Below are 27,145 nucleotides of genomic sequence, written 5' to 3' on the forward strand. Positions count from 1 at the left end.
TTGCAGTATACACTTTCTGCTCAGTCAGGCAAATGGAGAATACATCAATAATTTGTTGTGAACACAAACAAGGTAACCACTATATAATTTAGGTAAGTTTCCTTCTTAGCAAAAACACAGTAGGTTAATATTCTTCCTATTAAACTGCCTCAAATTTGTAAATGTCGAATAAACAATGAAAACCTAAAAAAGTATTTAAAGAGCACAGGTTAGGAATATTCTATTGTGAGATAAAAAAAAAAAAAAACAGCCTAAAAAAATGTGCCAGAAGAAGAATCAAATCACACAGTTTATCGGCTAAAGGCCACTTTACACGCTGCGATCTCACAGTTGTGCGTCACGGGCAAATCGCTGCCCGTGGCGCACAACATCGCTCGGACCCGTCACACTACTTACCTGCCTAGCGACGTCGCTGTGACCGGCGAACCGCCTCCTTTCTAAGGGGGCGGGTCGTTCGGCGTCACAGCGACGTCACTAAGAGGTCGACCAATAGAAGCGGAGAGGCGGAGATGAGCGGGACGAACATCCCGCCCACCTCCTTCCTTCCTCATTGCGGGCGGCCGCAGGTAAGGAGAGGTTCCTCGTTCCTGCGGTGTCACACATAGCGGTGTGTACTGCCGCAGGAACGATGAACAACCTGCGTCCTGCAGCAGCAACGATATTTGGGAAATGGACAGCGTGTCAACGATCAACGATAAGGTGAGTATTTTTGATCGTTAGCGGTTGCTCGTACGTGTCACACGCAACGACGTTGCTAAAGAGAACGGATGTGCGTCACGAATTCCGTGACCCCAACGACATCTCATTAGCGATGTCATTGCGTGTAAATGACCTTAAGGCCAAAAAAGGAAATAAAAGCTGGAAGATATTTCCACATTTTTTTTGCAATATTGAGATCCAATAAATATGCTTCCCAAATGAGCTGGAACATTTTTAACTGCACCTGAGTATATTAGGGATAAAGCATCTGCCATAAAAAGTGAAGGTCTTATAGACGTGAACAAAACACGATTGAGAAAAGTATCCAAAGTACCGGTAACTCACAGAACGAAAGAAAATATCTTGCAAATATTATCTAGAAGAGGTTGCTACCCTATAAGTCAATGTCTGACCCTTTAATGAGCTATGCAACAAGACCAGGGAAAAATGCCAATCCAGAAACTCATCTAACAGCTTGTTTCAGGGTGCTTGCCCCTTCAATGTAGAACAGAGCTGGCTCAGTGTGACACATTCATACAACATGTGAAAAGTAGTACTGGTTCTCCTTCAAGAGAATTTGTCACCTCTAACAGCAGCATGATATAGAGACGGAGGCCCTGATGGCAGCTATAAATCACTTACTGAGCTGTTTGTTTTGATAAAATCACTGTTTTATCTGCTTCAGATGCAGCGGTTTCCTGAATGCTGAGCTCTGTATGACCCGACTGCACTCCCCTGATAGGCAGCTTTAAAACCCATGTACAGCATACACAGAAAGCTACCAATCAGAAGTGTGGGCGAGGTTATACAGAACTCATGAATATGGAGGACTACATGGTAGCCGCCTGACTAGTCCTCTAATGATAACCTCCTGCTCATAAAACAATGATTTTATAAAAACGATACCTATACTAAGAAGCCTAGCAAGTGACACATCACTGGAATGTGGGTCTCTGTCTCTACATTATGCTGTTCTCTGATTAGATGACAAAAACATGTTGTGACAGATTCCCTTTATAGAGTTCAGTGAAGAATGGATTGGAAAAAAGTATACAAATTATTTATCTCCCAAAACTAAAGAAACTTGCAAATACCATCTAGCCAAGGTAGCTATCCTATCAATCAGTGTTCCCCAACTTCAGTCCTCAAGAGCCAACAATAGTGCATGTGTTCAGGTATAATTTCATTACCTGCACATGTGATGATTCCAACATCTGTGCAATGCTAAGGAAACCCTGAAAACATGCACTGGTGGTGGCTCCTGAGGACTGGAGGTGGGGAACACTGCTATAAGTCAATGTCTGACCCTACAGTACACTGATAAGGGCTAGGCTCCCAAAACAGCCTGTCTATGAGTTCCAGGCTTGGCATTTATCCCTGGTTATGTAGCAAAGCTAGTCCGAATTGATGATACATGTTTCTACTTATACACAGAATAGATTTTAAGCATGGTAAATATGTATATTGAAGACACATACCAGAAATGACAGCTCCTTAAAACTGTGACCGGTGTTTGTAACCATCTCACTGATTTTAAAAATGGGACAATGTGGACTGGAGATTGGATCATATTTACAGCTCTTAAAATATGTTGTATCTGATGTCTTCTTAGTGTTTGACCTTTCGAAATGAAATTAAAGCATAGTCACAATAACAATACAGATTCAGAAGATTTCATGAAAGCAGCAGTATGATGTGTAATGGTAGAGTCTAATCAGGCCCTGCAGCACAATGTATGTGCATTGCATTGTACTTGGGCGTGTCTGTGTCACTGGTGGCGTATTGCTGTCACTGGGGACGTGTCTATGTCACTGGGAGCGTGTTTGTGTCACTGGGGGCGTATTGGTGTCACTGGAGGCGTGTGTGTTACTGGGGGGTGTCTCTCACTGGAGGCGTGTGTCACTGGGGGCGTATCGGTGTAACTGTCACTGGAGGCGTGTCTGTCACTGGGGGTGTGTCTGTGTCACTGGGGGCGTATCGGTGTCACTGGAGGCGTGTGTGTTACTGGGGGGTGTCTCTCACTGGAGGCGTGTCTGTCACTGGGGGCGTATCGGTGCAACTGTCACTGGAGGCGTGTCCGTCACTGGAGGCGTGTCTGTCACTGGAGGCGTGTCTGTCACTGGGGGCGTGTCTGTCACTGGGGGCGTGTCTGTGTCACTGGGGGCGTGTTTGTGTCACTGGGGGCATTTCGGTGTCACTGGGTTCATGTCTGTGTCACTGTCACTGGGGGTGTGTCTGTCACTCGGGGCATGTCTGTGTCACTGGGGGCGTGTCTGTGTCACTGGGGGCGTGTTTGTGTCACTGGGGGCATTTCGGTGTCACTGGGTTCGTGTCTGTGTCACTGTCACTGGGGGCATGTCAGTGAATTTGGGAGACGCAGGTGCATTGTCACGCCCCTGTGTATTTCCAGCCTGATTTGCATATGATTTCTATGCAAGATTTCTGCCATAAAGGTATCATCTTTATTGGTGAACAAAGTGCCATAAATACAGTCACACAGCTACTTCCATATGTATTAATGTGCTCACAGGCTCCCTTTAATAACTATAATGGCATTGAGACAGCATCAAGCTTCAATAGTGTGTAGATGCACTAACACCATACATAGGATGATACCTGGAAGCAAAAGCCATGTAAAAGTAAAAGAAGGTGGCTTCAGCATCTAATAATAATCAACTTGCTTTATTAAGACATCACAAATACAAACACAGCAGTAACATTACAACCCCTGTGTCACAACCGTGTCTGAATCCACTGCTGCACCTCCTTCCCTGGTCACTAGGTGGTGCTGCACTTATATCGCGGTTACTGCTGGACGCCGGCAGTATGTGGCAGTTTAGCGTTTAAGCCCTGTGCGCACTAGAAAAAAATTGAATTTTCTTAAGAAAATTCCGCACCCTTGAAAGATTGTAACTGCGGTAAAAAAACGCAGCAAACCGCACCCGAAATCCGCATGCGGTTTTACCGTGGTTTGCCGCAGCTTTACCACGGTGTTGCCGCAAATTTTCCACAGGAAGAAGTTGATAGCACAGGAAGATACTCACCTGTCCCCGCTCCTGCTGTCCGTGGTGCTGAAGTCTCCCGCAATGCTGTGTCCCATGTGGCTGTCTCCGGCGCTCTGCTACTTGCGTGTCAGCTGTGCAGTGCATAACTGCATATGCATGAGCCGGCCTGGAAGCAGGAGACCGGTAACCAGCATCCGGAGGTAGCCTCGCTCGAGAAGGTGAGTATAAGATCAGCGGTGACTTCAGTCAGCTGATGTGCAGTGTGACAGCTGGAGTCCTCCACCTGTCACTGCAAAGCACATGAGTGAAGTCACCGCTGATCCAGCGCGGCTCACTTCACTTGCGGCCTGACCCTCACAATGAGCAGTCATGGTCTATGGCGCTCACTGTGAGTGTCAGGTGTAGCAGAGATGAAGTGTCGTGGGACCTCGTGTGGATTGCGTCGAACCTGGATGGCTGTTATTGGTGGGGTTAATAAAATGGTGAAAGAGGGGGCTTTATTGTCTTTTATTGTAAATAAAGGCTTTTTAGGGTGTCTGTGTTTATTTACTTTCACTTACAGCTTAGTGATGGGGGGTGTCTCATAGACACCTGCCATCACTAAACTAGGACTTAGTGGCAGCTATGGGTTGCTGCCATTAACTCCTTAATACCCCGATTGCCACTGCACCAGGGCAATTTGGGATGAGTCGGAAAAAGTCCCGGGACTGTCGCATCTAATGGATGCGGCAATTGTGGGCGGCTGCTGCTGATATTTTTAGGCTGGGGGGCTCCCCAGCCTGAGAATACCAGCCCCCAGCTGTGAGGCACGCTGTTTTTTTTTTAAAATTATTTATTTATTTATTTTACTGTATGCTATAGACCCGCCCACCGGCGTCTGTGATTGGTTGCAGACAGCTGTCACTCAGCGTGGGGGCAGGTCTGACTGCAACCAACCACAGCCACCGGTGAGCAGGGAAGGCGTGAATATGTTATGAGACTAATGAGCGGCCGGCTCTGGAAGATGAAAGAGCTGCCGCGGGAGCAGAAGTTACAGCTGACCGCTGATCGGTGAGTATGAAGTGCTTGCTCCTACTCCTTTGCGCCAGGTTGTGTTCCCCATAAACTTTATATGAGGAGCAGCATCTGGCCAGATACCGCGGATCAATCCTCCGCCTACCCAGAGTCAGTGGGTGATTGATCTGCCAGCCCTCCAAAATGCAGGGACCTGCAGAAAAGAAGTGACATGCTACTTCTTTTCGCAGGGGAAACTCCGCAGCAAAACCTGTTGGTGAAAAAATGCAGTGTGCGCATAGCATTTTTTTTTTACCATAGGTTTTGCTGGAGAAGGACTGCAGCAAGGTTCTGAACATTTTCTGCAGCAAAACCGCGGTAAAAAACGCAGTGTGTGCACAGGGCCTTAGATTGCAGAGATTAGTTGTCTCTTTCCTGTACACCTGTGTTTTGCTGCAGTGCATTGGTAATGTAATTAGCTCTCTGCTGGGAGCCATGGGCAGGACTCCCTTCTACATAAGCCCCAGCAGACAGTCTGTGGCTGCCAGTTATTTAGTTCAGCTAGACCCGGTTTCTCCGATCCTTTGCTCCTGTGTGCTATTTTGTATAACCTGTTTCTGAACGAGACTTGTATTTTAACCATCTGCTTGCCTCTTGGTTTTGTCCCCGCGTGACAACCCCACTTGCCTTCAGCTGGCTCCACTGCTCAGCAGATGACTCTGTGGCCCCTGCCCAAGTGTCCCAGTGTAAGTCCAGATCCCTGAACAGGGGTTAAAGGGTGAAAGACAGGGAACCCCTGGAATCTGGTAAGAAGTGTAGCTTGTGTGCCGCCCCCGTGCCAGCAGCCGGCGCTGCTCGGGTTCCGGGGCCTACGGTATGGCTCAAGGGGTTCCCCGGACCCGGGGGTCGCGCGGACACTCCGAATAAAAGGGGGACGTATTTGTACGGGATTGATTGTAGAATGTCTGTGATGCCACCCACGGTGTGTGGTGAAGTGGGACACCACCGCTGCTGTTGTGGGATACCCAGGGGAGATGTAATGGCAGCCGGATGTTAACCCCTCCGTGGGTAGGGATGGTTGCCTCGGGGCCCAGTGTCTCTGTGCAGGGTATGGCGACGGCAGGGGCTTGCACGCCCAGATGGACCAGGGGATAATTGATTACTCACAATTCAATGAATCACATGAGTCTTTTAGTAAACCAGGTGCTGGTGGCCGGCCGCCGCGGCCGGTTGTACTCTGGTCCGCCCACCCGGGCTGGTGGTCGCTGTCCTTTCCTCTGCACTGTTTTTGTGTATTGTGGGCTGCCTGGTTTGGAACTCCGGAGTCCGCTCCCGGCTTTCTGTGTTCCTAAGGAGCCGTGCCCGCTGACGCTGACCCGTGGGATCTATGGGCCCTGGTGGTTGCCCTATCCCTCTCTGTGGGTGGTTGTCTGCTTTTGGGACTTTGGTTGGGACAGGACCTGTAATCCTGCCCTCAATCGATTAATTAGCTAGGCCTCTGGTTTCGGTCCTGGCTTCAGGGTCCGAATACTCCCTCTGTGCACGGTTTCCGGTCGGGTCTCCGATGTCGGTACCGGTGGGCTCCAACCCTTCTCCGTCCTCCTTGGATCTGCCAAGCCGTCTTCCCGTCTCCTGCTGACGGAGACCACCGTCTACCACCTAGCCAAGGTACCAGGGCTCCGACCCCGGCACCATTCAACTTGAACTTCCTCTGCTTGAGCTACACCTAGCTCCAGCCCACACTCCTCTCCACTTGAACTACCACTTGAAATTTTGCTTAACTGACTGTTTTCCCGCCCCGGGCTGTCTAGACCCCTAGGTGGGCGTTCCCTAACCACCTGGTCCCGCCCACTGGTGTGCCTGTCTTGCCCTAAGGGGGGGTGACTAGGGTTTCAGGTCGGCTGAATGTCACCTAGGTGAGGGAAGGTATTATGCGGGGGCCTATGTGTGACTACCTGGTTTTGCCAGGGCGTCACACTTGCGCTAAGCCTTTTCTATGGAAGACCTATTAACAGCTACCAGGTTTCCATGAACAGCGCACTTGTAACACCCTGGTATAGATCTGAGTCATTGTAAAGCAAGTTGACCACTATCGGATTCTGAAGCCACCTTCTACTTAGGTTAACCAGTAATATCATCTGATAACATTATAGTTGTATACTGTCCAAGTAGCCTGCAGGAATGACAATGTACCATATATTCTAAAGCAATATCTACAAGAACAGGCTCCTATGTGGCTTCTTCTATCCTTATCCGGTACACGAGGACGTTCTTTACTACACTGTAAATCTGGGACATTGCTATAGCAACTGTTCTTTCATGTACTTAAGCGTTTTGAATTATTTTCTAGACCCTTTAGTACTCTGCTGTACATCTAACAGGTCTGATTATTGGCATTGGGTAAAGATATTTGTGAAATAGTTAGTACATTTAGTTTTCAAAAAGTATCACACTCACCTTGAGAAATTAAATTTGCTGAAGAAGACTTCATTTTTTATTAAGAGAGTGAAGTTTTCAGCTTCATTTAGTGGTACTTTCCTAAAGAGAAAAATCTAGTATGAAATTTCCATGGTTGTTTATTTTGTATGTATAGAATGCGGAAATATTTAAACAAATATAAAACAGTATCATTTAAACCAAAGTTAATTTCTGTAAATGCGTACTCCAGCCTGGATACTGAGGGTGATAACATTAGATTGGTGCTGTTTTTACCAATGGGCCCTGGTCCTTTGCCCCCCAATTAGAGCAAGGAGTAGGTTCAATATAGCAGCGGTTTAGTTTCAGCTGCTTTTAGATTAAAAATCTTATGGAAGTTATGGAAACAGTAGAGTGCTACAGCAAACGGCTAGAATTCCCCTTTATTATCCTCTGAATTGTGTAGCAGGGGAAAACAATGGTTGGAGAATGCTCCCATGTATTTCATCTTCCAAAGCAACTCACTAAAGTTATGGTGCAAGTCTATACAATGCTGGAACTTCACCTTGAGAGGGTGACTAGTAAAACCATAATACACATTTTAAAGGTTGCATAAAGGTAGGTGATATGTTTTCATGTAGCAGAATAATCTTGTGTTGCCTTTTTGGGGCTAAATGTTGTGTAAATATCATATTGCCCTGTTGGGGTAACAGGATAACATGATTTGAATTGTAGATGTCGATGACAAAAAGTTATACATTTATGTTCTAGTGGTAATGTAATGGGCCAGAGCTCAAGTCTCCTGGCTCCACGGCAGGGCTCTGAGTCTCATTTTCCCATTGGCTGTCTTCTTCTGCTATTGTGTACATTGGGTTATAATGGTAACCTATAGCACACCTCTGATTTCACTCCCTTAGGTTTTTTTAAGGATGGCTCGGGTGGCTGCACATTTCCTGAGTATTCAAGTAGTTTAGCACATACTGACTAGTAAATGGTAGAACTCCTACATCCCTGGGCTCTCATAGAAATCCATTAAAGTGTGTCTTCTGACAAACGTTTCTCTGCCAATGTACACACTTGGCTTTGTTGTATTAAGATGATTGTTTGCATGTACAGTACATACTTGGTTCTGCAGTTTAAGAGTGCTGTCCACATACTAGACTCTTGTAGTAAGGTGCCTCTCTGTATACTTGGCTTTGATGTATCAAGGTAGGAAGTAGTAGAAACAAATCCAGCACTGATGTCCATAAAAAATTATTTTTCTTTATTTCAAATTCATCATAAAAATTAGAATGGATCAATCCTTCCAAAAGCCCTGATTACGTCTTACGCGTTTCAGAGAAAAAACTCCTTAATCATAGGACATTTGCCTATGATTACATCGTTTTTTCTCTGAAACACGTAAGGCGTAATCAGGGCATTTGGAAGGATTGATCCATTCTAATTTTTATGATGAATTTGAAAAAAAGAAAAATCATTTTTTATGGACATCAGTGCTGGATTTGTTTCTACCCCTTCCTCCCTTCAATGATTGCTACATCTGTGGAAGCCAAACACAGACACCGTGCACTGGCCCAAATGGACATCTAGATCTACAAATTGGTGAACTGGAATATTTACTTTTTTGATGTATCAAGGTGCCTGTCTGTATACGCAGTTCTGCTGTTTCAACATGCTTTTTGCACACTTGCATCTGTTATATTAAGGTGACTGTCTGCATACTTAGCTCTGCTATTCCAAGGTTCTGTCTGTAGCCTCGGTTCAGCTGTATCAACATACCTGACTACATATCCAGCTTCACTGTTCAATGGTCTGTTCAGCACTCCAGCTACACTATTTCACAATAATTCAAATGCTATCCAGGGTATCCATGTTCACTGTTCCATGATGCTCCAGGTGCCCATCTGCTAATATAGCTCTGCTGTTCCACATTTCATCCAGCTTTTCAAGGTCTACTGTATCTTGCTGCACTAATGTTTCTTGTCCATGGTTTTTCATCCAGACCAACAGCTTTGTGAATCCAGCTCAAGTCTGTGGGTGCGAGTGAAACATGGGACTGCACTAGGACGTCATCTGAGTGCAGTGTTATACACACAGGGGCAAGCAATGGAGAAGATGGAGACATTTATTTATTTTTCTCTGCACCTGTGATCTGATTTTTGCATGCAAGAGAATAGGAATAAAGTAGATGACACTCAACTCACGCTCACAACAGAGTTTGAGCCAAGAGTCATTAGCATATTGCATCCGATGCCATACTCTGGCCTGACCCCGGCCTAAGAGAACAGCTATTGCTGAATGAAGTGGTAGCTTTTTACCTAGACACTCAGCTACTAAACTATAACATTAAAAATCTATCAGGTTCCTGAGAAAAAGATCATTTGCAAAGTTGATTGTTTTAACAAGTATGTTACAATTTTACTAATTTAAGAACATTATATATAAGAAAAAAGGACATGAAAGAGTCCCTTATGCTAAGTAAAAATAATTTTTATTATGTGAATTTAATGACAAGTATTATATATTACTAATATTAAAAAATCAAATCAAGGATTCTATAAATACACACTAGGGCAGAGTAAAATGCATGACTATAATGAGCAAAATATTCTAATGCTTCCTGGTTCCTACCGTAGTAAAGTGGGCAATGGGTACTCATGAATTACTCCCAATAGGGCTGTAAATAATATAACTATCAACAAATTACAACATGCAGGGAAGCAAGAGAGTAAAAAGCACTTACTTATGTCAAGCCCCTGTGTTATGGTGTCCTTGCCACCCTAATGAACATTTCAAAGTTGCTTCCTCAGGAGGCGTGTGTTGAAGGGGGAAGGACAGCATTATGTATATGCGCAGACAGAGCCAATAGACAGTCCCAGGCAACGGGGATGTGTGTAAAAATCATGTGATCTAAGGGCGCCAAGTGAGAGAACACGGTGGCTCAGTGGTTAGTACTGCAGTCTTGCAGCGCTGGGGTCCTGGGTTCAAATCCCACCAAGGACAACATCTGCAAGGAGTTTGTATGTTCTCCCCGTGTTTGCATGGGTTTCCTCCGGGTTCTCCGGTTTCCTCCCACATTCCAAAGACATACAGATAGGGACTCTAGATTGTGAGCCCCAATGGGGACAGTATTGTAAAGCGCTGTGGAATTAATAGCGCTATATAAATGAATAAAATTATTATTATTAATTTAATCACGAGAATGACAGACAAATCATAGCACCATGCATAGAGACCAGAAGCTTCCTAACAGAAAGTCTGTCCGACAGTCAGCTGGAATACACATCTTGTCGCCATCAAGGTGCCACACATGTGCGGGTGTGGCATAAATAGTGCCCCGTGATAAGATCATGGGCGCACCGTTTGTTGCGTGAAATGACGTGCTTCACTGGCAATGCGCATTAAAAGCCGCTGACATAGATTGACGGCGGCATTTAGCAGGTTAACAATTGCAGGTAGAGCTCCACTACAACTACAGCTATGAGGGGCAGAGGATGGCTGAATAATTCAGGCATCATCTGCCAGAAAACAGAGATCGTAGTGTAAGCCCACATAAAAGTCAGGGACTCAACGTGTGACTGTCATAAGGAGGCTTTTGCAAACATCGCTGACTGTCATGGCGACATCAGGATCTGTGGAAACTCCAAATTTTTGCACTCTGCCTTCTAACTTCTCTGATGTCTGTGATTAGCGGACAAAGACTCGGGGATCAACCCACAGACTTGTAGTTCATAGGCAGACTAGCAAGCTAGCAAGCTTGTTAATCTCCTTTAGTCACACGCTATGGAAGAGATAGTCTCCCCTTCTATATATGCAGGCTGAATACTTCCATTAGTGCCATCTGTAGTTTGTCTCTATTGGTGTGGAGAAGTGGTTTGATCTAAACTTACTGGTGGTTGCAGTGCTTTATTGCTATGATTGGTTGTGGTGTTAACCATTGTTGCCCTTTTGTTTCTGCCTTAATTCTCTTTCTTTTCTCCTTAGTGTCTTACTTTTTTTTTCCCCGAGTTTGCAGTGTGTCTGAATTTTGTTTTTCCCTGTCTGTCTAAATCTCTCTTGCCATCACAGTCCTGCCCCTTTCTTCCCCAGGTGGAGGGGGGGGACAGAATAGCTCTGGAAAGGAGTATAGCCAGGCACGGGACTCAGGCATCTAAACCATTAGGGGTAACACTGAGGACAGGGATAGCCTAGAGTACCATAGTGTGAGGGACAGTATGGAAGCCCTGGTCCCTTGCTATCCTGTAGCCATATCGTGACAATTACATACTTGAACATAGTTTTTTGCAAAGGGGTTAAAAGCAAACTAAGCCAAGGTCATTGTTGGCTGTACCACATGTACTGGTAATATGGAGTCATAGCTAAAATTCTCAACAGTTCATTTCTTTAAGGCCCTGTCACACACAGAGATAAATCTGTGGCAGATCTGTGGTTGCAGTGAAATTGTGGACAATCAGTGCCAGGTTTGTGGCTGTGTACAAATGGAACAATATGTCCATGATTTCACTGCAACCACAGATCTGCCAAAGATTTATCTCTGTGTGTGACGGGGCCTTTAGAGTCATGACTTAGGTACTTTGAGTGAATATGCAGAACTTGTGATCATTTTAATATTAATTAAAAAGACAAATTACCTGATGTGCTGTGGATTCTCAACAGGACACCAACCATATATCTCACATGTCAAATGAGTTTTATTACACTTTCCTGTTTTTATACCTGAAAGGAAACAGACAAGCTAAGGATTTATGCTGGTTATGTTACATGTTGGATTTTCGGTACCATTCACACAAGATCATTTGGCCACACTTGTTTAGTTATTTTGTGCTAAAAGTGTTTGTGATCACATAAATTAGTATCTTGGTATAACCACAAATTCCTCGTTTTGCATGTGTGGTCCTAACAGTCACCAACCCAATGACAAACAGTATATCCCCAGAATCTTCATTTCCAAGATGTATGTAGTATCCCCTCCTTATACAAGCAATAATTCATGAGAATACTTTTCTGTAAAGATAGTCTTTATTTATGATTTGTTGTTGTTACTACTATTAACATTATTTTTGTTATTATTATTAATATTATTTTATGTCACTTTTATCAAATGAAAGCTAATGTTATTGCAATAGCAGAAAAAATATGCCAGAAAATTCTTTAAAGGGACCATGTCATGTAAAAAAAAACACTATTAGGGCTAGTCTGCTGCTACACTGACTGACAGCCAGTTCTGTACTGATGCAAGACTGAGACGGCTGTCAGTCAGTGCATGGTTACAGCTGCTTTTCATTATGCAGAGAGCGGTGACTGAAATCGCACAAGCTGTGAACCTATGACTGAAACCTGAGGCTGCCGGGAGGAATAAAGACAATTTCCTCCTGGTAGCAGGGCTGTCAGTGTGACAGTGTGACAACAGCACCATGGAATCAATGGTGCTCTATAAATAAATAATAATAATGTCAGAATGCTATTAGTCTACAGATTAACACCATATCTGCAGATTAAAAATGTGTTTTTTACTTGACAGGTTCCCTTTAATTCTCTGCAGTTACACAATTTGCAGATTATATTGTCAATGCCACATACTACAACTCCAAAACTCCTCATCACAACAAATGGACACAATTCTATACAGTTCTGTTACTAGGGAGCTGCCAGTAAGCATGGAAGTGTTTCTGGATAACCCATATATAGGAGAGGTGAAATCAGTTTTCTAATACAGTTACATCTCTAATTAAAGGGAATCTGTCAGCAAGTTTTTGTTGTGTAATCTGAGGGCAGTATGAGATAGAGGCTGAGACACTAATTTCTTCGGTGCCTTACTTATTAGGCTGTGTACTGTTGTTTCAATACAAATAGTGTTTTATGAGCAGGAGATTATCAGCGCTGCAGCCTGGTCCAGCCCCACCCACAACACTCATTAGCAGTTTAGAGTCAATATACAATGTACATAGAAAGCTGTTATTCAGGGGCGTGAAAGGGGCTATCTTTCTAATCTATGCTACATCTAAGGGGCACTTTGCACACTACGACATTGCAACCCGATGCTGCAATGCCGTGCGCGATAGGCCCCGCCCCCGTCGCAGCTGCGATATCATGGTGATAGCTGTAGCGAACATTATTGTTACGCCAGCTTCACATGCACTCACCTGCCCTGCGACGTCGCTCTGGCCGGCGAACCGCCTCCTTATTAAGCGGGCGGGTCGTACGGCATCATAGCGACGTCACACGGCAGGCGGCCAATAGAAGCGGAGGGGCGGAGATGAGCGGGACGTAAACATCCCGCCCACCTCCTTCCTTCCGTATAGCCGGCCGGGACACAGGTAGGAGATGTTCCTCGCTCCTGCGGCTTCACACACAGCGATGTGTGCTGCCGCAGGAACGAGGAACAACATCGTAACATCGGTCTTTTCCAATTCATGGAAATGACCGACGCTACACCGATGATACGATTACGACGCTTTTGCGCTCGTTAATAGTATCATAAAGGATTTACACACTACGATGTCGACAGCGATGTCGGCACCTACGATGTCGTAGTGTGCAAAGTGCCCTTTAGAACTCTGATTGTGTCACAGCTGTTGCACCCAGTTCACCCAAGTGATACATTGTTGGAATCCGTGTCTCTTTCCTTACAAAATACTGCTCTCAATTGAGTTAGCACAAACCTGGTGACAGATTCCTTTTAAATGTCTTATCTCAGCATATGGAATTGATAACATATCCATAGTTATCAAAATGACATTGTCGGAGTAAGCCAAGCAACAGTCCCACAATAAGCTTTGACTAGGCCCACCAGTAGCCAGATATACACATTGAATGGAGCTGTACTCTCCAGCTCTATGTAGTGCTTAGGAATTTCAGCCGAGTACCGCAGAACAGCCCCTATTCAAGAGTATTGGATCCGAACTTCAGTACCTGGGCAGGGGCTGCACCAAATGAATGGAGTTGCATAGTTGAACTATATAAACTAGAAGAAGAAGAAAATAAATTAATTTACCATTTCCACTAATTACAGCTTCTCCTTTAGGGCAGTTTAAGTCTTCACTACATCTGCCATCTAAAATTGTTGGACTCTAAGTGAAAAAATAAAAACAGAATAGACGAGTAAATGTAATGCCATATCACAACCAGATCAGCACTTAAAATTCAGCAAACCACTGTGCATAAATGTATTTATTTGTTTAACTGGAATTTAAAAAAGTAGGTGCCAGGAAAAAGAAATCCAATAAACGTTCTGGCACTATCTCTAGATTTTGATTACATTTGCAATCAAGCCATTTACTTACTGAAAAGCTGGCTATACATATTAGAGGAATGATTTTGGAACCCACCAATTTCAGTGGAACTAGCTGATGTGTATGGGGGCAGGGCCGGCTCCAGGTTTTTGTTTTTGTGGGCCCCGGGCGGAAGAGTCCCAGTGGGACCCATAAACACGCAGACACACACACACACACACACACACAGATACGTACACGTACATATACATATTTAAAGACAACCTCACAAAAATACATGTAAACAGACAAATCTATACAGTCATATACACTGACATACATAGATACACATCATACAAGCATACAGACAGACACACACAGCTCTGCTGCATACATACAGAGACACACACTGCTCTCCTGCATACATACATACGGACAGACACATACACTGCTGCTGCATATACACATACAGACAGACACACACATACTGCTCTGCTGCATACATACAGACACACAGCTCTGCTGCATACATACAGATACACACATACTGCTCTGCTGCATACATACAGACAGACACACACACTTCTCTGCTGCATACATACATACAGACACACACACTGCTCTGCTGCATACATACATACAGACAAACACAGCTACAGACAGACACACACACTGCTTGCTGCATACATACATACAGACAGTAACACACTGCTACAGACAGACATACACATACTGGTCTGCTGCATACATACATACATACATACATACAGACAGACACCCACATACTGCTCTGCTGCATACATACATACAAACAGACACACACATACTTCTCTGCTGCATATATACATACATACATACAGACACACACATACTGCTCTGCTGCATACATATGGACAGACACACACTGCTCTGCTGTATACATACATACATACAGACAGACACACACACACCTTGCTCTGCAGGGCCCACACACCTTGCTCTGCGGGGCCCACACATGCAGCTCTGCGGCGCCCACACACACAGCTCCGGGGGCCAGAACATACGTCTGAGGGGAGGGGAGGGGGGGCAGGGCATACATCGCGTGGGGGAGAAGCCCATACAGTTCACCGGGGCCCATAAATCGGGGGGCGGGGAGGGGTGTCCCACATACTAGTGATGAGCAGTCCGGTTCTTTTTGGTGATCCGGTTCCCATGGCTCCGCTCACCAAAAAGAGCCGGCTCATTCGGATCGTTCTCGGCTCCTTATTAAATATGTGTTCACCCCGGGTGAACACATATTTAAGATTATAGTGACGCTGCTGAAACCCCGCCCACCCGTAGCTAAACTGCACCCACTTACAAGGGACCAAATAAATCGTTGAGTGGGCGGGGTTTAGACGCGGGTGGGCGGGGTTTCAGCCGCGAAGAGAGCCGCTTAGAGATTTTAGTGGCTCTCTTTGGGGATCCAGCTCCTGTCAGTCACTGCAGGGAGCCAGATCTTTGTGTTGGATCGTTCGTGACCGACACATCACTGCCACATACCGCTCAGGTCACGGTGGAGAGGGGCCCACACAGCGCCGAAGGGGTCGCTGGCTGGCACTGCGCCTCCTTTATCTGTGGGACCGAGCAGGACGCCGGGCAGTAGCTCCACCCACAGATGAAGCTCAATCCAGGAGGACGCAGTGAACGCTGTGGTCTGCGCGCCTTAAAGGGACGGCAGCCACAGTTTCCTGCCGAGGACTGCGGTCCCCGGAACTCGGTCCGGGGGCTGCAGAACTGACGAGGCCGAGTGGGCCCCCCAGCTCTCCAGGGCCCCGGCATTTGCCCGGGTATGCCGGGTGCTGACGATGGCCCTGTATAGGGGTCTCCGAACTCTTCCCTGGCCGATCACATTACGAAAGAGTAAGATTGGGCATGTTGAATCTTAAAACCTGATCATTCTTTTCCCAAGGTAAATAAGTTGCTTGGCTAAATGTTCATGTGTATGGAGAGGGTCAGGAAAAACACAGAACTTTTAGATCAATAACTATGTGATGGGTATAGCCACCATTAGTCTTCCAGAAATAAAAGATTCTGCTTACCTCTGGACACACGCCCAAACCTTGCCCTGGTGTTGAAATAAAATTTGTAACCAAAAACAGTACATTTTCTCCCTGTAATACAAAGTTATTGATATATTCATCATATTTCATATCACTACAGCCTCACTGAATAATATTAGGGCAAGTGCAATCCGAATTTTTATCGCTTTGCACTCCTCTTATTTTTATAACTAAAATGCTTGTTCGTTGGGTAATCAAATAACTTATGCCTAGTTGAAATCAATGTTATTACCATCAGAACGACCAGTGCAATTCGGGAAATGCTACTCAAAACATGATGAAGTATAGGGAGAGAACAATCATAATAACAGTCGCTCTGTTCCCATTTACTTCTGTCAGCTTGTGGAAACAGGCTAGTAAATGATTAGACTTGCATATGGTCCATTACGGCTTATTATTAGGTAGAGAGTAAAGGTACCGTCACACTAAGCAACTTACCAGCGATCCCAACAACGATAGGGATCGCTGGTAAGTTGCTAGGAGGTTGCTGGTGAGATGTCACACTGCGACGCTCCAGCGATCCCACCAGCAACCTGACCTGGCAGGGATCGCTGGAGCGTGGCTACACGAGTTGCTGGTGAGCTCACCAGCAACCAGTGACAAGCCCCCAGCGCCGCGTAGAAGATGCTGCGCTTGGTAACTAAGGTAAATATCGGTAACCAACCCGATATTTACCTTGGTTACCACCGCACGGAGCTACACGTGCAGAGAGCAGGGAGCAGCGCACACTGAGCGCTGGCTCCCTGCTCTCCTAGCTACAGCACACATCGGGTTAATTACCCGATGTGTGCTGCAGCTACATGTGCACAGAGCAGGGAGCAGCGCACAATGCTTAGCGCTGGCTCCTTGCTCTCCTAGTTACAGCATACATCGGGTAATTAATTACCCGATGTATGCTGCAGCTAAATGTGCACAGAGCAGGGAGCAGCGCACACCGCTTAGCGCTGGCTCCCTGCTCTCCTAGCTACAGCACACATCGGGTTAATTAACCCGATGTGTCCTGCAGCTAGCTACATGTGCACAGAGCAGGAGCCGGCACTGACAGTGAGAGCGGCGGAGGCTGGTATCGAAGGTAAATATCGGGTAACCAAGGACAGGGCTTCTTGGTTACCCGATGTTTACTGTGGATACCAGCCTCCGCAGAAGCCGGCTCCTGCTGCCTGCACATTTAGTTGTTGCTGTCTCGCTGTCACACACAGCGATCTGTGCTTCACAGCGGGACAGCAACAACTAAAAAATGGCCCAGGACATTCAGCAACAACCAACGACCTCACAGCAGGGGCCAGGTTGTTGCTGGATGTCACACACAGCAACATCGCTAGCAACGTCACAAAACTTGTTCGTTAGCAGCGATGTTGCTAGCAATGTTGCTTAGTGTGACGGGGCCTTAACCTGTATAAATGTGGCTATATATTTACATGTGTAACTGTTAAAATAATAAACTCATAATAAATAATATTCATGTGACGTCTGCAGCTAATTGCAGACAGATGTGGAGAAGCATTTTACAATGGAGCAGAGGGAACCTGGCAAGTCAGACATTGTTCTCATACTAAAGAGAAATTTTTATATATTGATTATATATAAACTGGCTTAATCAGCATTATTTTGCTCTTTAATATGATGATTTAGTCACAGCTAAAGCGGGCTTTACACGCTACTATATATCTAACGAGATGTTGGCGGGGTCACGTCGTAAGTGACGCACATCCGGCATCGTTAGTGATATCGTAGCGTGTGACAGATATGAACAAGCAGAAATACTCACCTTCTCATTCGTCGCTGACACGTCGCTCATTTTCTAAAAATTGCACGTCCTGTTGTTCATCGTACCCAGGGCAGCACACATCGCTCCGTGTGACATCCCGGGAACGATGAACTGCAGCTTACCTGCAGCCGCCGGCAATGCTGAAGGAAGGAGGTGGGCGGGATGTTTACGTCCCGCTCATCTCCACCCCTCCGCTTCTGTTGGCCGGCCGCTTTGTGACATCGCTGTGACACCTAACGTCCCTCCCCCTTCAGGAAGTGGATGTTCGCCGCCCACAGCGAGGTCGTTTGGAAGGTAAGTACGTGTGATTGGCGGTTACAACATTGTGCGACACGGGCAACAAATTGCCCGTGCCGCACAAATGATGGGGGCGGTTGCGATCGCAAGAAATTGTAAGGTGTAAAGCAGCCTTAACAGTGTGGTGCCATATGCGTCAGTATTGTGCCATCTTCTTTTTAATATATTAATTAATGACCTTATTGAGGGGATATGAAGTCGAATTTTAAATTGCCTATGATACTAACCTTTGAAAGGTAATCAACACAAGTGATAATTTAATATTATAAAGGGATTTAGGTAAGCTGGATGTTTGGGCTGAGAAATGGCAAATTAAATGTAAAGTTACAATTATATAAAACATTATAGAACAGTGGTTAAAACTGTCACTGCAAACTTGGGTATGTGCATGGACACAAAACTCAACTTTAGCGACGAATGCCTAGAAGATGCTGCCAAAGCAAATAACATCATAGGATTTTATTAAAAGAGTCATAGGTGCCAATGACAAGAACAAAGGTTTGTCTCTATACAAGTGACTAGTCAAGGCAAAATTTCACTGGCTTAGGTACACAGAAATCAATAAGACAGGTATGTGCACACGTTGCTTTTTTTTCCGCGCGGAAAAAAACGCACCCTCTGGCAGAGGGGAGAAAAGTAAACAATGCTTTTTGAGAAACAACGCATCGAAAACGCATGCGTTTTTCATGCGTTTTTCATGCGTTTTTCATGCGTTTTTCATGCGTTTTTTTAGGTGCGTTTTTTAAGACTTGGGTACCTATACGTCAGAAAACCCCCACAAGTGACCCCATTTTGGAATCTGCACCCCTCAAGGATTTTATTCAGGAGTATATTAATCATTTTGAATCCACAGCTACTTCCCCCAAAATGTAGCTGTAGCAACAATATTCTCACTGTTGGGCTATGTGGCCATGATCCAGCGACACGGCGTTTAGTACCCAGTGTCAGCCTTCCTGCAGAGATGTGAGTGTTTCCCACGGGAGAACGCAGCTGCCCATGCCCACGATTTGGGTTCAGGCTGCTGTGGAGCTCTATGCTACCTGCAGAGAACACTCATCTACGCAGCATAAATTGACATGCTGAGGCTCGGGAAGCTGCGCCACCGGTCGGTTTATGCTGCGGAGAAAAGAAGCACAGTGGGCATGAGATTTCTAAAAATCCTTCCACTGTGCTTCTACTGCACAACGCAGCGTCATGGACGCAGGGAAAACAATCTGCGCCCAAAACGCTGCAAACCCCGATTGTGGGCATCCAGCCTAAAAAGCGTCAATGGAGGTCAAATATATATACAACGTCCCACCCCCCCCTGCATATTCTAAGCTGGCACCTTTAGTACCTTTCATGTGGCACTAAAGGGTGCCTAGCCTAGTTTTTATCACAAAAACAAAAAAAAAAAAATGGCGTGGGGTCCCCCCTATTTTTGATAGCCAGTCAGGGTAAAGCAGACAGCTGTAGCCTGCAAACCACAGCTGGCAGCTTCATCTTGTCTGGTGATCAATTTGGAGGGCTCCCCAGGTTTTTTTTTATTATTTATAAATAAAAATAATAAAAAAAAAATAACATGGGGTCCCCCAAATTAGATCACCAGCCAAGGTGAAGCTGACAGCTGAGGTCTGGTATTCTCAGGGTGGGAAGAGCCATGGTTATTGGACTCTTCCCAGCCTAAAAATAGCAGGCCACAGCCGCCCCAGAAGTGGCGCATCCATTAGATGCGCCAATCCTGGCGCTTCGCCCCAACTCATCCCGCGCCCTGGTGCGTTGGCTAACGGGGTAATAAATGGGGTTGATACCAGATGTGTAATGTCACCTGGCATCAAGTCCAGCAATTAGTGATGTTACGGCGTCTATCAGACACCCGACATAACTAATTGACAGTAAACAAAAGCAAAAAAAGACAACAAAAATTTTTTTATTAGCAAAAACACTCCCCAAATCATTCCCTTGTTCTCCAATTTAATAAAAAAAAAATGGGTCCGCAGAAATCCATTTGGATGTCCCACGTCGCCTCTGGACCTTCTAGAATATGGGGGCACGTTCAGGGAACGTATCCCCCATTTTCTAGGAGGGCAGACCCTCCATTTGAGGAGAGTGGGTGCAAAAATCTGCACCCACTCTCCCCGGGTCACAGCTGCAGACTGCCGAGCAGCCAGCACAGCTCTCTGAACACAGTGCTGGCTGTCAGCTGCTCGGAACATGTGACCGGCCGGCGTCTGCTGTGAAGGAGGAGGGAGCCGCGGGGGATCAGCGCTGCGACCGGACAGGTGAGGGGGAATACCGGGGGAATAGGGGGTGACCGGGCAGGGCCTGGGGGGCATTTTTCTGTCGCATGTGTTATTGCACATGCGACAGAAATCATAGGAGTAGGGCGGCCGGTGCGCTACTGTGCGCGCGGCCATGTTGGATTTTCGGGAGGGGGGGTCGGGGGTCGGGGCGGGCACTTTGGTGACACCGGGGGCTTGCCTGGAAGTGAGGTCAACAGGAAACCTCTTGACCTCACTTCCAGGTAAATGCCTGCGTTCTGGCGTGCCGACAAAGGCCGCGGACCGCAACAAAAAAGCAGGTCCATGCGGTGTAGCTGCGTTCTGACCCCACATCATTGATTTCAATGGGGGAGAGAACGCAGCCACAACGCACAAAAGAAGTGACATGCTGCTTTTCTTTACGCACCGATTTTTGGCATCCAAAACGCTGCGGAAAGAAACGCAGCGTGTGCACTGATTTTTCAGCTTTCCCATACACTTTGCTGGGAAAGCTGAACGCATGCAATTTGCCACTGAAACGCTGCGGTTCAAAACGCAGCGTTTCCGCGGTAAAAAACGCAACGTGTGCACACAGCCTAACATTTATTCTATCATTTTAAAATTGCAAAAACATCTCCACCATTTATAATGAAGCCTATCCAAGTCAGTCTGTTTAAGAACACTTGGCTACTAAACGAAGTATATTGTAGATTCAGATCTATTTCAAGGAATCGAAGAATTCAGGGACCAGACTGTTGAGAAGGTGCAATATTCACCACATTACCTTAGTTTGCTTCATAGGGGGTGTGATAACACGCTCCGGGATCGCCTTTGCTGGGTTCAAAGGGCACGTATTCACCTCAGGCAGACAGCCGAATTCAAGGTGTAACTGACGCTTGGTCAGGTTTATTGCAGTGAAGCATAAACAAAAAGAAAAAAAAACACCAACAAAATAAATCCTTGCCTGTCCGGCACTAACTATACACGGTGTTATCCTAACTACCAACTGGAGGGCTTCTCCCTTCCAGCTAAACCATACAAACATCAGGCACTGCTCCTCACAAGTGTCTCCTACACAGACAGGCTTACTGTGTTCCCAGATGGAGACCCTCCCCCAACTTCCCAGATTCCTTTTACCTCCGTCCTTCACCTCCCATTAATCCATTAGTAGCCAGGTGATCCTGGCCAGGCTAAGTCACATAGGACCGATACCGGGGTGAGATATACCTGCCCTCATCCACTAAACCCACATGAGTCTCACATATCCCCCCCCTCTGCTCAGACCACTGCAGCTGAGCAACAGCACCCACAAAACAGTGCACACGAGACAGGGCATCAGCATTCCCCATCCGCACCCCCGGGCGGTGCTCCACTGTAAAACGGTAGGCCTGAAGTGCAAGGAACCACCGGGTCACTCGGCCATTCCGTTCCTTATTCAAGTGCATCCACTTGAGAGGGGCATGGTCAGTGATCAGCCGGAACTTCCTTCCTATCAAGTAATATTTAAGGGACTCTAGAGCCCACTTAATGGCTAAGCATTCTTTTTCCACTATGGCATAGTTGCGTTCATGCTTATTAAGTTTCCGACTAAGATAAAGGACCGGATGTTCCTCTCCGTCCTTCAGTTGTGACAATACAGCCCCTATACCGGCATCAGAAGCGTCCGTTTGGACCACGAACTCGCTGCGGAAGTCAGGAGTCATTAGCACAGGTTGAGAGCAAAGAGCTAGTTTTAAGTTATGGAAGGCTTCTTCGGCTGCCGTGGTCCATTTGATCATGACAGAGTCTTTCCCTTTGGTAAGGTCCGTCAGGGGAACAGCGGTAGCCGCGAAATTGGGAATGAACCGTCGGTAGTAGCCAGCTATTCCCAAAAACGCTCTCACCTGCTTCTTGTTGACTGGTTGCGGCCATTTCTGAATGGCTTGTATCTTGTCAATCTGGGGTTTAACAATTCCCCTCCCAATTACGTATCCCAAATACCGGGCTTCTTCCAGCCCGATATGACATTTCTTGGGGTTTGCTGTTAGACCCGCCTCCCGCAGGTCCTCAATCACAGCCTCTAGTTTCTGGAGGTGCGTCTCCCAGTCCAGGCTGTAAATGACTATGTCATCCAAATACGCAGAAGCATACTGCCTATGGGGCCTCAGGACTCGGTCCATCAACCTTTGAAAGGTTGCCGGTGCCCCGTGTAGTCCAAACGGCATATACACATACTGGTATAAACCTTCCGGTGTAGAAAACGCGGTTTTCTCTTTAGCGGCCTCTGTTAGCGGGATCTGCCAATAGCCCTTCGTTAAGTCTAGGGTCGTGATATACCGGGCTTTTCCAAGCCGATCTATTAATTCATCGACCCGTGGCATAGGGTATGCATCAAATTTGGAGACCGCATTTAATCTCCTGAAGTCATTGCAGAATCTAATGGAGCCGTCTGGTTTCGGTATTAACACAATCGGACTCGACCAGGCGCTATGCGATTCCTCGATTACACCTAACTCCAACATGGTCTTCACTTCTCGGGAGACAGCTTCCCGCCGAGCCTCCGGTATTCGGTAGGGCTTTACCTGAACTGTTACCCCAGGCTCTGTTATGATGTCATGTTTAATGAGAGTGGTCTGCCCGGGCTTTTCCGAGAAAAACTCGTGATTGTTGATTACAAACTGCTTGACGTCGGTCTTTTGCCGCTCCGACAGAGTCTCCGCCGTCCCGACATCCGGTATGGTCTGCTTGCAGACCGGAAGGGCCAGACCTGCTGACAGAGCTGGACGGTCCTTCCAGGGTTTTATCAGATTCACGTGATAAATCTGTTCAGGCTTCCTTTTACCAGCCTGGTACACTTTGTAGTTTACCTCACCCACCCGTTCCTTAATTTCAAAGGGGCCTTGCCACTTTGCCAGAAATTTGCTTTCTGCCGTGGGGACCAGGATCAACACCCTATCTCCGGGTGCAAAAGTACGGATCTTGGCCCCCCTATCATAAATCCTTTTCTGTGCTCCTTGAGCCTGTATCATATGCTCTTTAACGATGGGCATCACCGCCGCAATACGGTCCTGCATTTGGGTTACATGGTCTATTACGCTTTTGAACGGGGTGACCTGTCCCTCCCAGGTTTCTTTAGCGACATCTAACAGTCCACGGGGACGTCGGGCGTACAGAAGCTCGAAAGGAGAGAACCCGGTGGAAGACTGGGGCACCTCCCGGATGGCAAAAAGCAAATACGGGAGTAAGTAGTCCCAGTTCTTCCCGTCCTTGTCTATCGCCTTACGGAGCATCTGTTTCAAAGTTTTGTTAAACCGTTCGACCAGTCCGTCCGTTTGAGGGTGATACACGGAGGTGCGTAACTGTGCTATTTGTAACAGCCTGCAGAGTTCTTTCATTACTTTAGACATAAAGGGGGTTCCTTGGTCTGTGAGTATTTGTTTTGGGACACCAACCCGACTAAACACATGGACCAGCTCCTTGGCAATGGTCTTGGTGGCCGTGTTACGCAAAGGGATGGCCTCGGGGTAACGAGTGGCATAATCCAAGATGACAAGGATGTGCTGGTGTCCTCGTGCAGACTTGGGGAGGGGTCCAACTAAATCCATCCCAATTCTCTCAAATGGGATCTCGATGATAGGCAGAGGTACTAAGGGGCTACAGAAACGGGGCCTAGGCGCAGAGATTTGGCAGTCAGGACAAGACTCGCAATAGGTGCGAATATCGTGATGCATGCCGGGCCAAACAAAACAGTGTAATATCCTTTCGGTAGTTTTCTGGACCCCCAGGTGTCCCCCCATCATGTGTCCGTGTGCCAGGTCCAGCACTCTCCGCCTGTAGGCTCTCGGCACAACCAATCGTTGTACTGTGTCATCCCCCTTCTTCTCTATCTGATAGAGAAAGTCATTCTCCAGTGCCATGTAGGGGTAAGACAGCCTAGTACCTGCATCCACCTGCACCCCGTTTATCATTTTAACATTTTTTATAGCCTGAGAAAGGGTAGGATCTCTCATTTGCTCACTTTGGAAGTCATCTTTCTGGACTTCCAAATTCAGCCAAGAGGAAGGGGGACAGCCACCCGTGTCCGCCTCTGCCCCGGGTTCATCGGAATCACCCGCCAGAACTGAAAAGGGGAACTGGGGGTTGTTTTCAGCGGATTCCTCCTCTGAACCCTCTTGTGGGGCATCCTCTAGTGGCTCCGGGCCCACACAAGGTGTGGGAGAAGGATCATCCGTGCGGCTACCCTGGGGTACTAATTGGTTCTCCCACAACTGCCAGAAGTGGGGAAAATCCCTGCCCAAAATGATATCATGCAATAGTGCTGGTACTAGTCCCACCTTATGATGCACAGACCCATAGGGCGTAGTAATGCAGGAGACCGTTGTGAGGTACGAGCAGGTGTCTCCATGCACACATGTCACAGAAAATTTATCTGACGGTCCCATCGGGACTGCCACCAGACTGGCCTTTACCAGAGTCACCACACTTCCCGAGTCTAATAGTGCAACAACAGTATTGCCATCAATGGACACTTCACACAGGTGTTTTTTCATATCGCCTTGACATGCAGCAACACACACTACCCGTGCAACCATAGCCCTGCGTTTTTCAAAGTCCGTGACATCACACTGCATCGGTTCTGCAGTTACTGGACAGTTTGCAGCAATGTGGCCCGCCTCCTGGCAGCGGAAACACCTCACGGGCCCCTTGCTAAGACCATAGTTTGGCACCTTAGCCCTCACAGGGCCAGCAGTCCTGTTTTCCTCCTCCACTGCCTTAGGATATTTTCCTCCTCCCCATGACCCTGGAACAGTCTTACCAGATCCTCGTCGAGAAGGGGAAGAGCGAGGATGTGTAGCATCGTCCATAAGTCCTTCTGCCAAGGAATAACGCTCCACTAGATCCACTAGCTGATCCGCTGTCGTGGGGTTTCCATGGCTTACCCACCTCTTCAGAGATGGCGGTAGAGCTCTTCTGTATTTATCAAGAACGATTCTTTGTACCATCTCTGGCGCCGTCAGAACCTCGGGCTGTAGCCATTTCTTGGTCAAGTGAATGAGGTCAAACATCTGTGACCGCGGTGGTTTATCGGGCTGATAAGTCCATTGATGAACTCTCTGTGCTCGCACGGCCGTCGTCACTCCCAGCCGGGCAAGGATCTCGGCTTTTAGTTTATCAAAGTCATGCGCTGCTTCAGGCTCAAGATCAAAGTAGGCTTTTTGTGCCTCACCTGCCAGAAACGGTGCAAGCAAGTCGGCCCATCGCTCCTTTGGCCACTTTTCCCGCTCCGCCGTCCGTTCAAACGTGGTCAGGTAAGCTTCCACATCGTCCTCTGTGGTTAATTTCTGCCAGCACCGACTCACATGAATCACCCTCTGGTCAGCCTCCGCATTACTCTCCGGTACGGTCGCCAGACGCTGCGCCACCTGCTGCAAAAGTTGGCGGTCTTTAACCGTCGATTCCACCAGTTCCTTCAACTGTGCCGACATCAAGCGATTTGCCTCTTGCTGCACAGCTGCGGATTGTACCAGCGCTTTCACCACGTCATCCATTATGATGCGCTGTAACGTGCTGCCCGCATTCTCCACCACAATGTGATAACACGCTCCGGGATCGCCTTTGCTGGGTTCAAAGGGCACGTATTCACCTCAGGCAGACAGCCGAATTCAAGGTGTAACTGACGCTTGGTCAGGTTTATTGCAGTGAAGCATAAACAAAAAGAAAAAAAAACACCAACAAAATAAATCCTTGCCTGTCCGGCACTAACTATACACGGTGTTATCCTAACTACCAACTGGAGGGCTTCTCCCTTCCAGCTAAACCATACAAACATCAGGCACTGCTCCTCACAAGTGTCTCCTACACAGACAGGCTTACTGTGTTCCCAGATGGAGACCCTCCCCCAACTTCCCAGATTCCTTTTACCTCCGTCCTTCACCTCCCATTAATCCATTAGTAGCCAGGTGATCCTGGCCAGGCTAAGTCACATAGGACCGATACCGGGGTGAGATATACCTGCCCTCATCCACTAAACCCACATGAGTCTCACAGGGGTTAATAATAAAAAAATTTTAATGCCAAAATTATAACAGCACCATAGAGACCATTTACTAATTCATGGTTATCAATCTGCAATATTTTACAAGATTATTAATCTCAAACAGGATTTATTAAGCGAGCGAGGTGCTGAACTGAAGTAAAGTGCTGAATTTAAGATAAGTGCATAGTTTCAATACAATTACATAGTGGTGATAACTGTAATTGTTGAATTTCATTAGGGAATTGTGTGTCTGTTTGTGATTCTGTGAAAAGGGAAAAAAAAAGTTAGTCTTGTGATTTAATTAGTAGGATTAGTCACACCTGTTTCTAGAAGCTTCTAGCAGCTTCTGATAGTCATTGTACATCTATATAAACCACCCAGTGCAAGCGAGGTGCTGAGCGAGCGAGGTGCTGAACTGAA

The 27,145-nt window shown here is 46.7% G+C and overlaps 1 protein-coding gene across 1 annotated transcript in view; it reads right to left on the reverse strand.

The window, feature by feature from the left end:
• The window catches only part of P2RX6 (purinergic receptor P2X 6), a 106,390-nt gene that overhangs the window by 41,753 nt on the left and 37,492 nt on the right, over positions 1-27,145 (reverse strand). Inside the window, exons 3-7 of the mRNA XM_075324394.1 lie at positions 16,384-16,455; positions 14,107-14,182; positions 11,744-11,828; positions 7,155-7,235; positions 2,178-2,319 (exon numbers count right to left, since the gene is read on the reverse strand). Of these exons, the coding sequence (XP_075180509.1) occupies positions 2,178-2,319; positions 7,155-7,235; positions 11,744-11,828; positions 14,107-14,182; positions 16,384-16,455 (456 nt within the window). The remainder of the gene's footprint in view (positions 1-2,177; positions 2,320-7,154; positions 7,236-11,743; positions 11,829-14,106; positions 14,183-16,383; positions 16,456-27,145) is intronic.

Source organism: Anomaloglossus baeobatrachus, chromosome 1 (assembly GCF_048569485.1).
Source record: "Anomaloglossus baeobatrachus isolate aAnoBae1 chromosome 1, aAnoBae1.hap1, whole genome shotgun sequence".
NCBI classification, from domain to species: Eukaryota; Metazoa; Chordata; class Amphibia; order Anura; family Aromobatidae; genus Anomaloglossus; species Anomaloglossus baeobatrachus.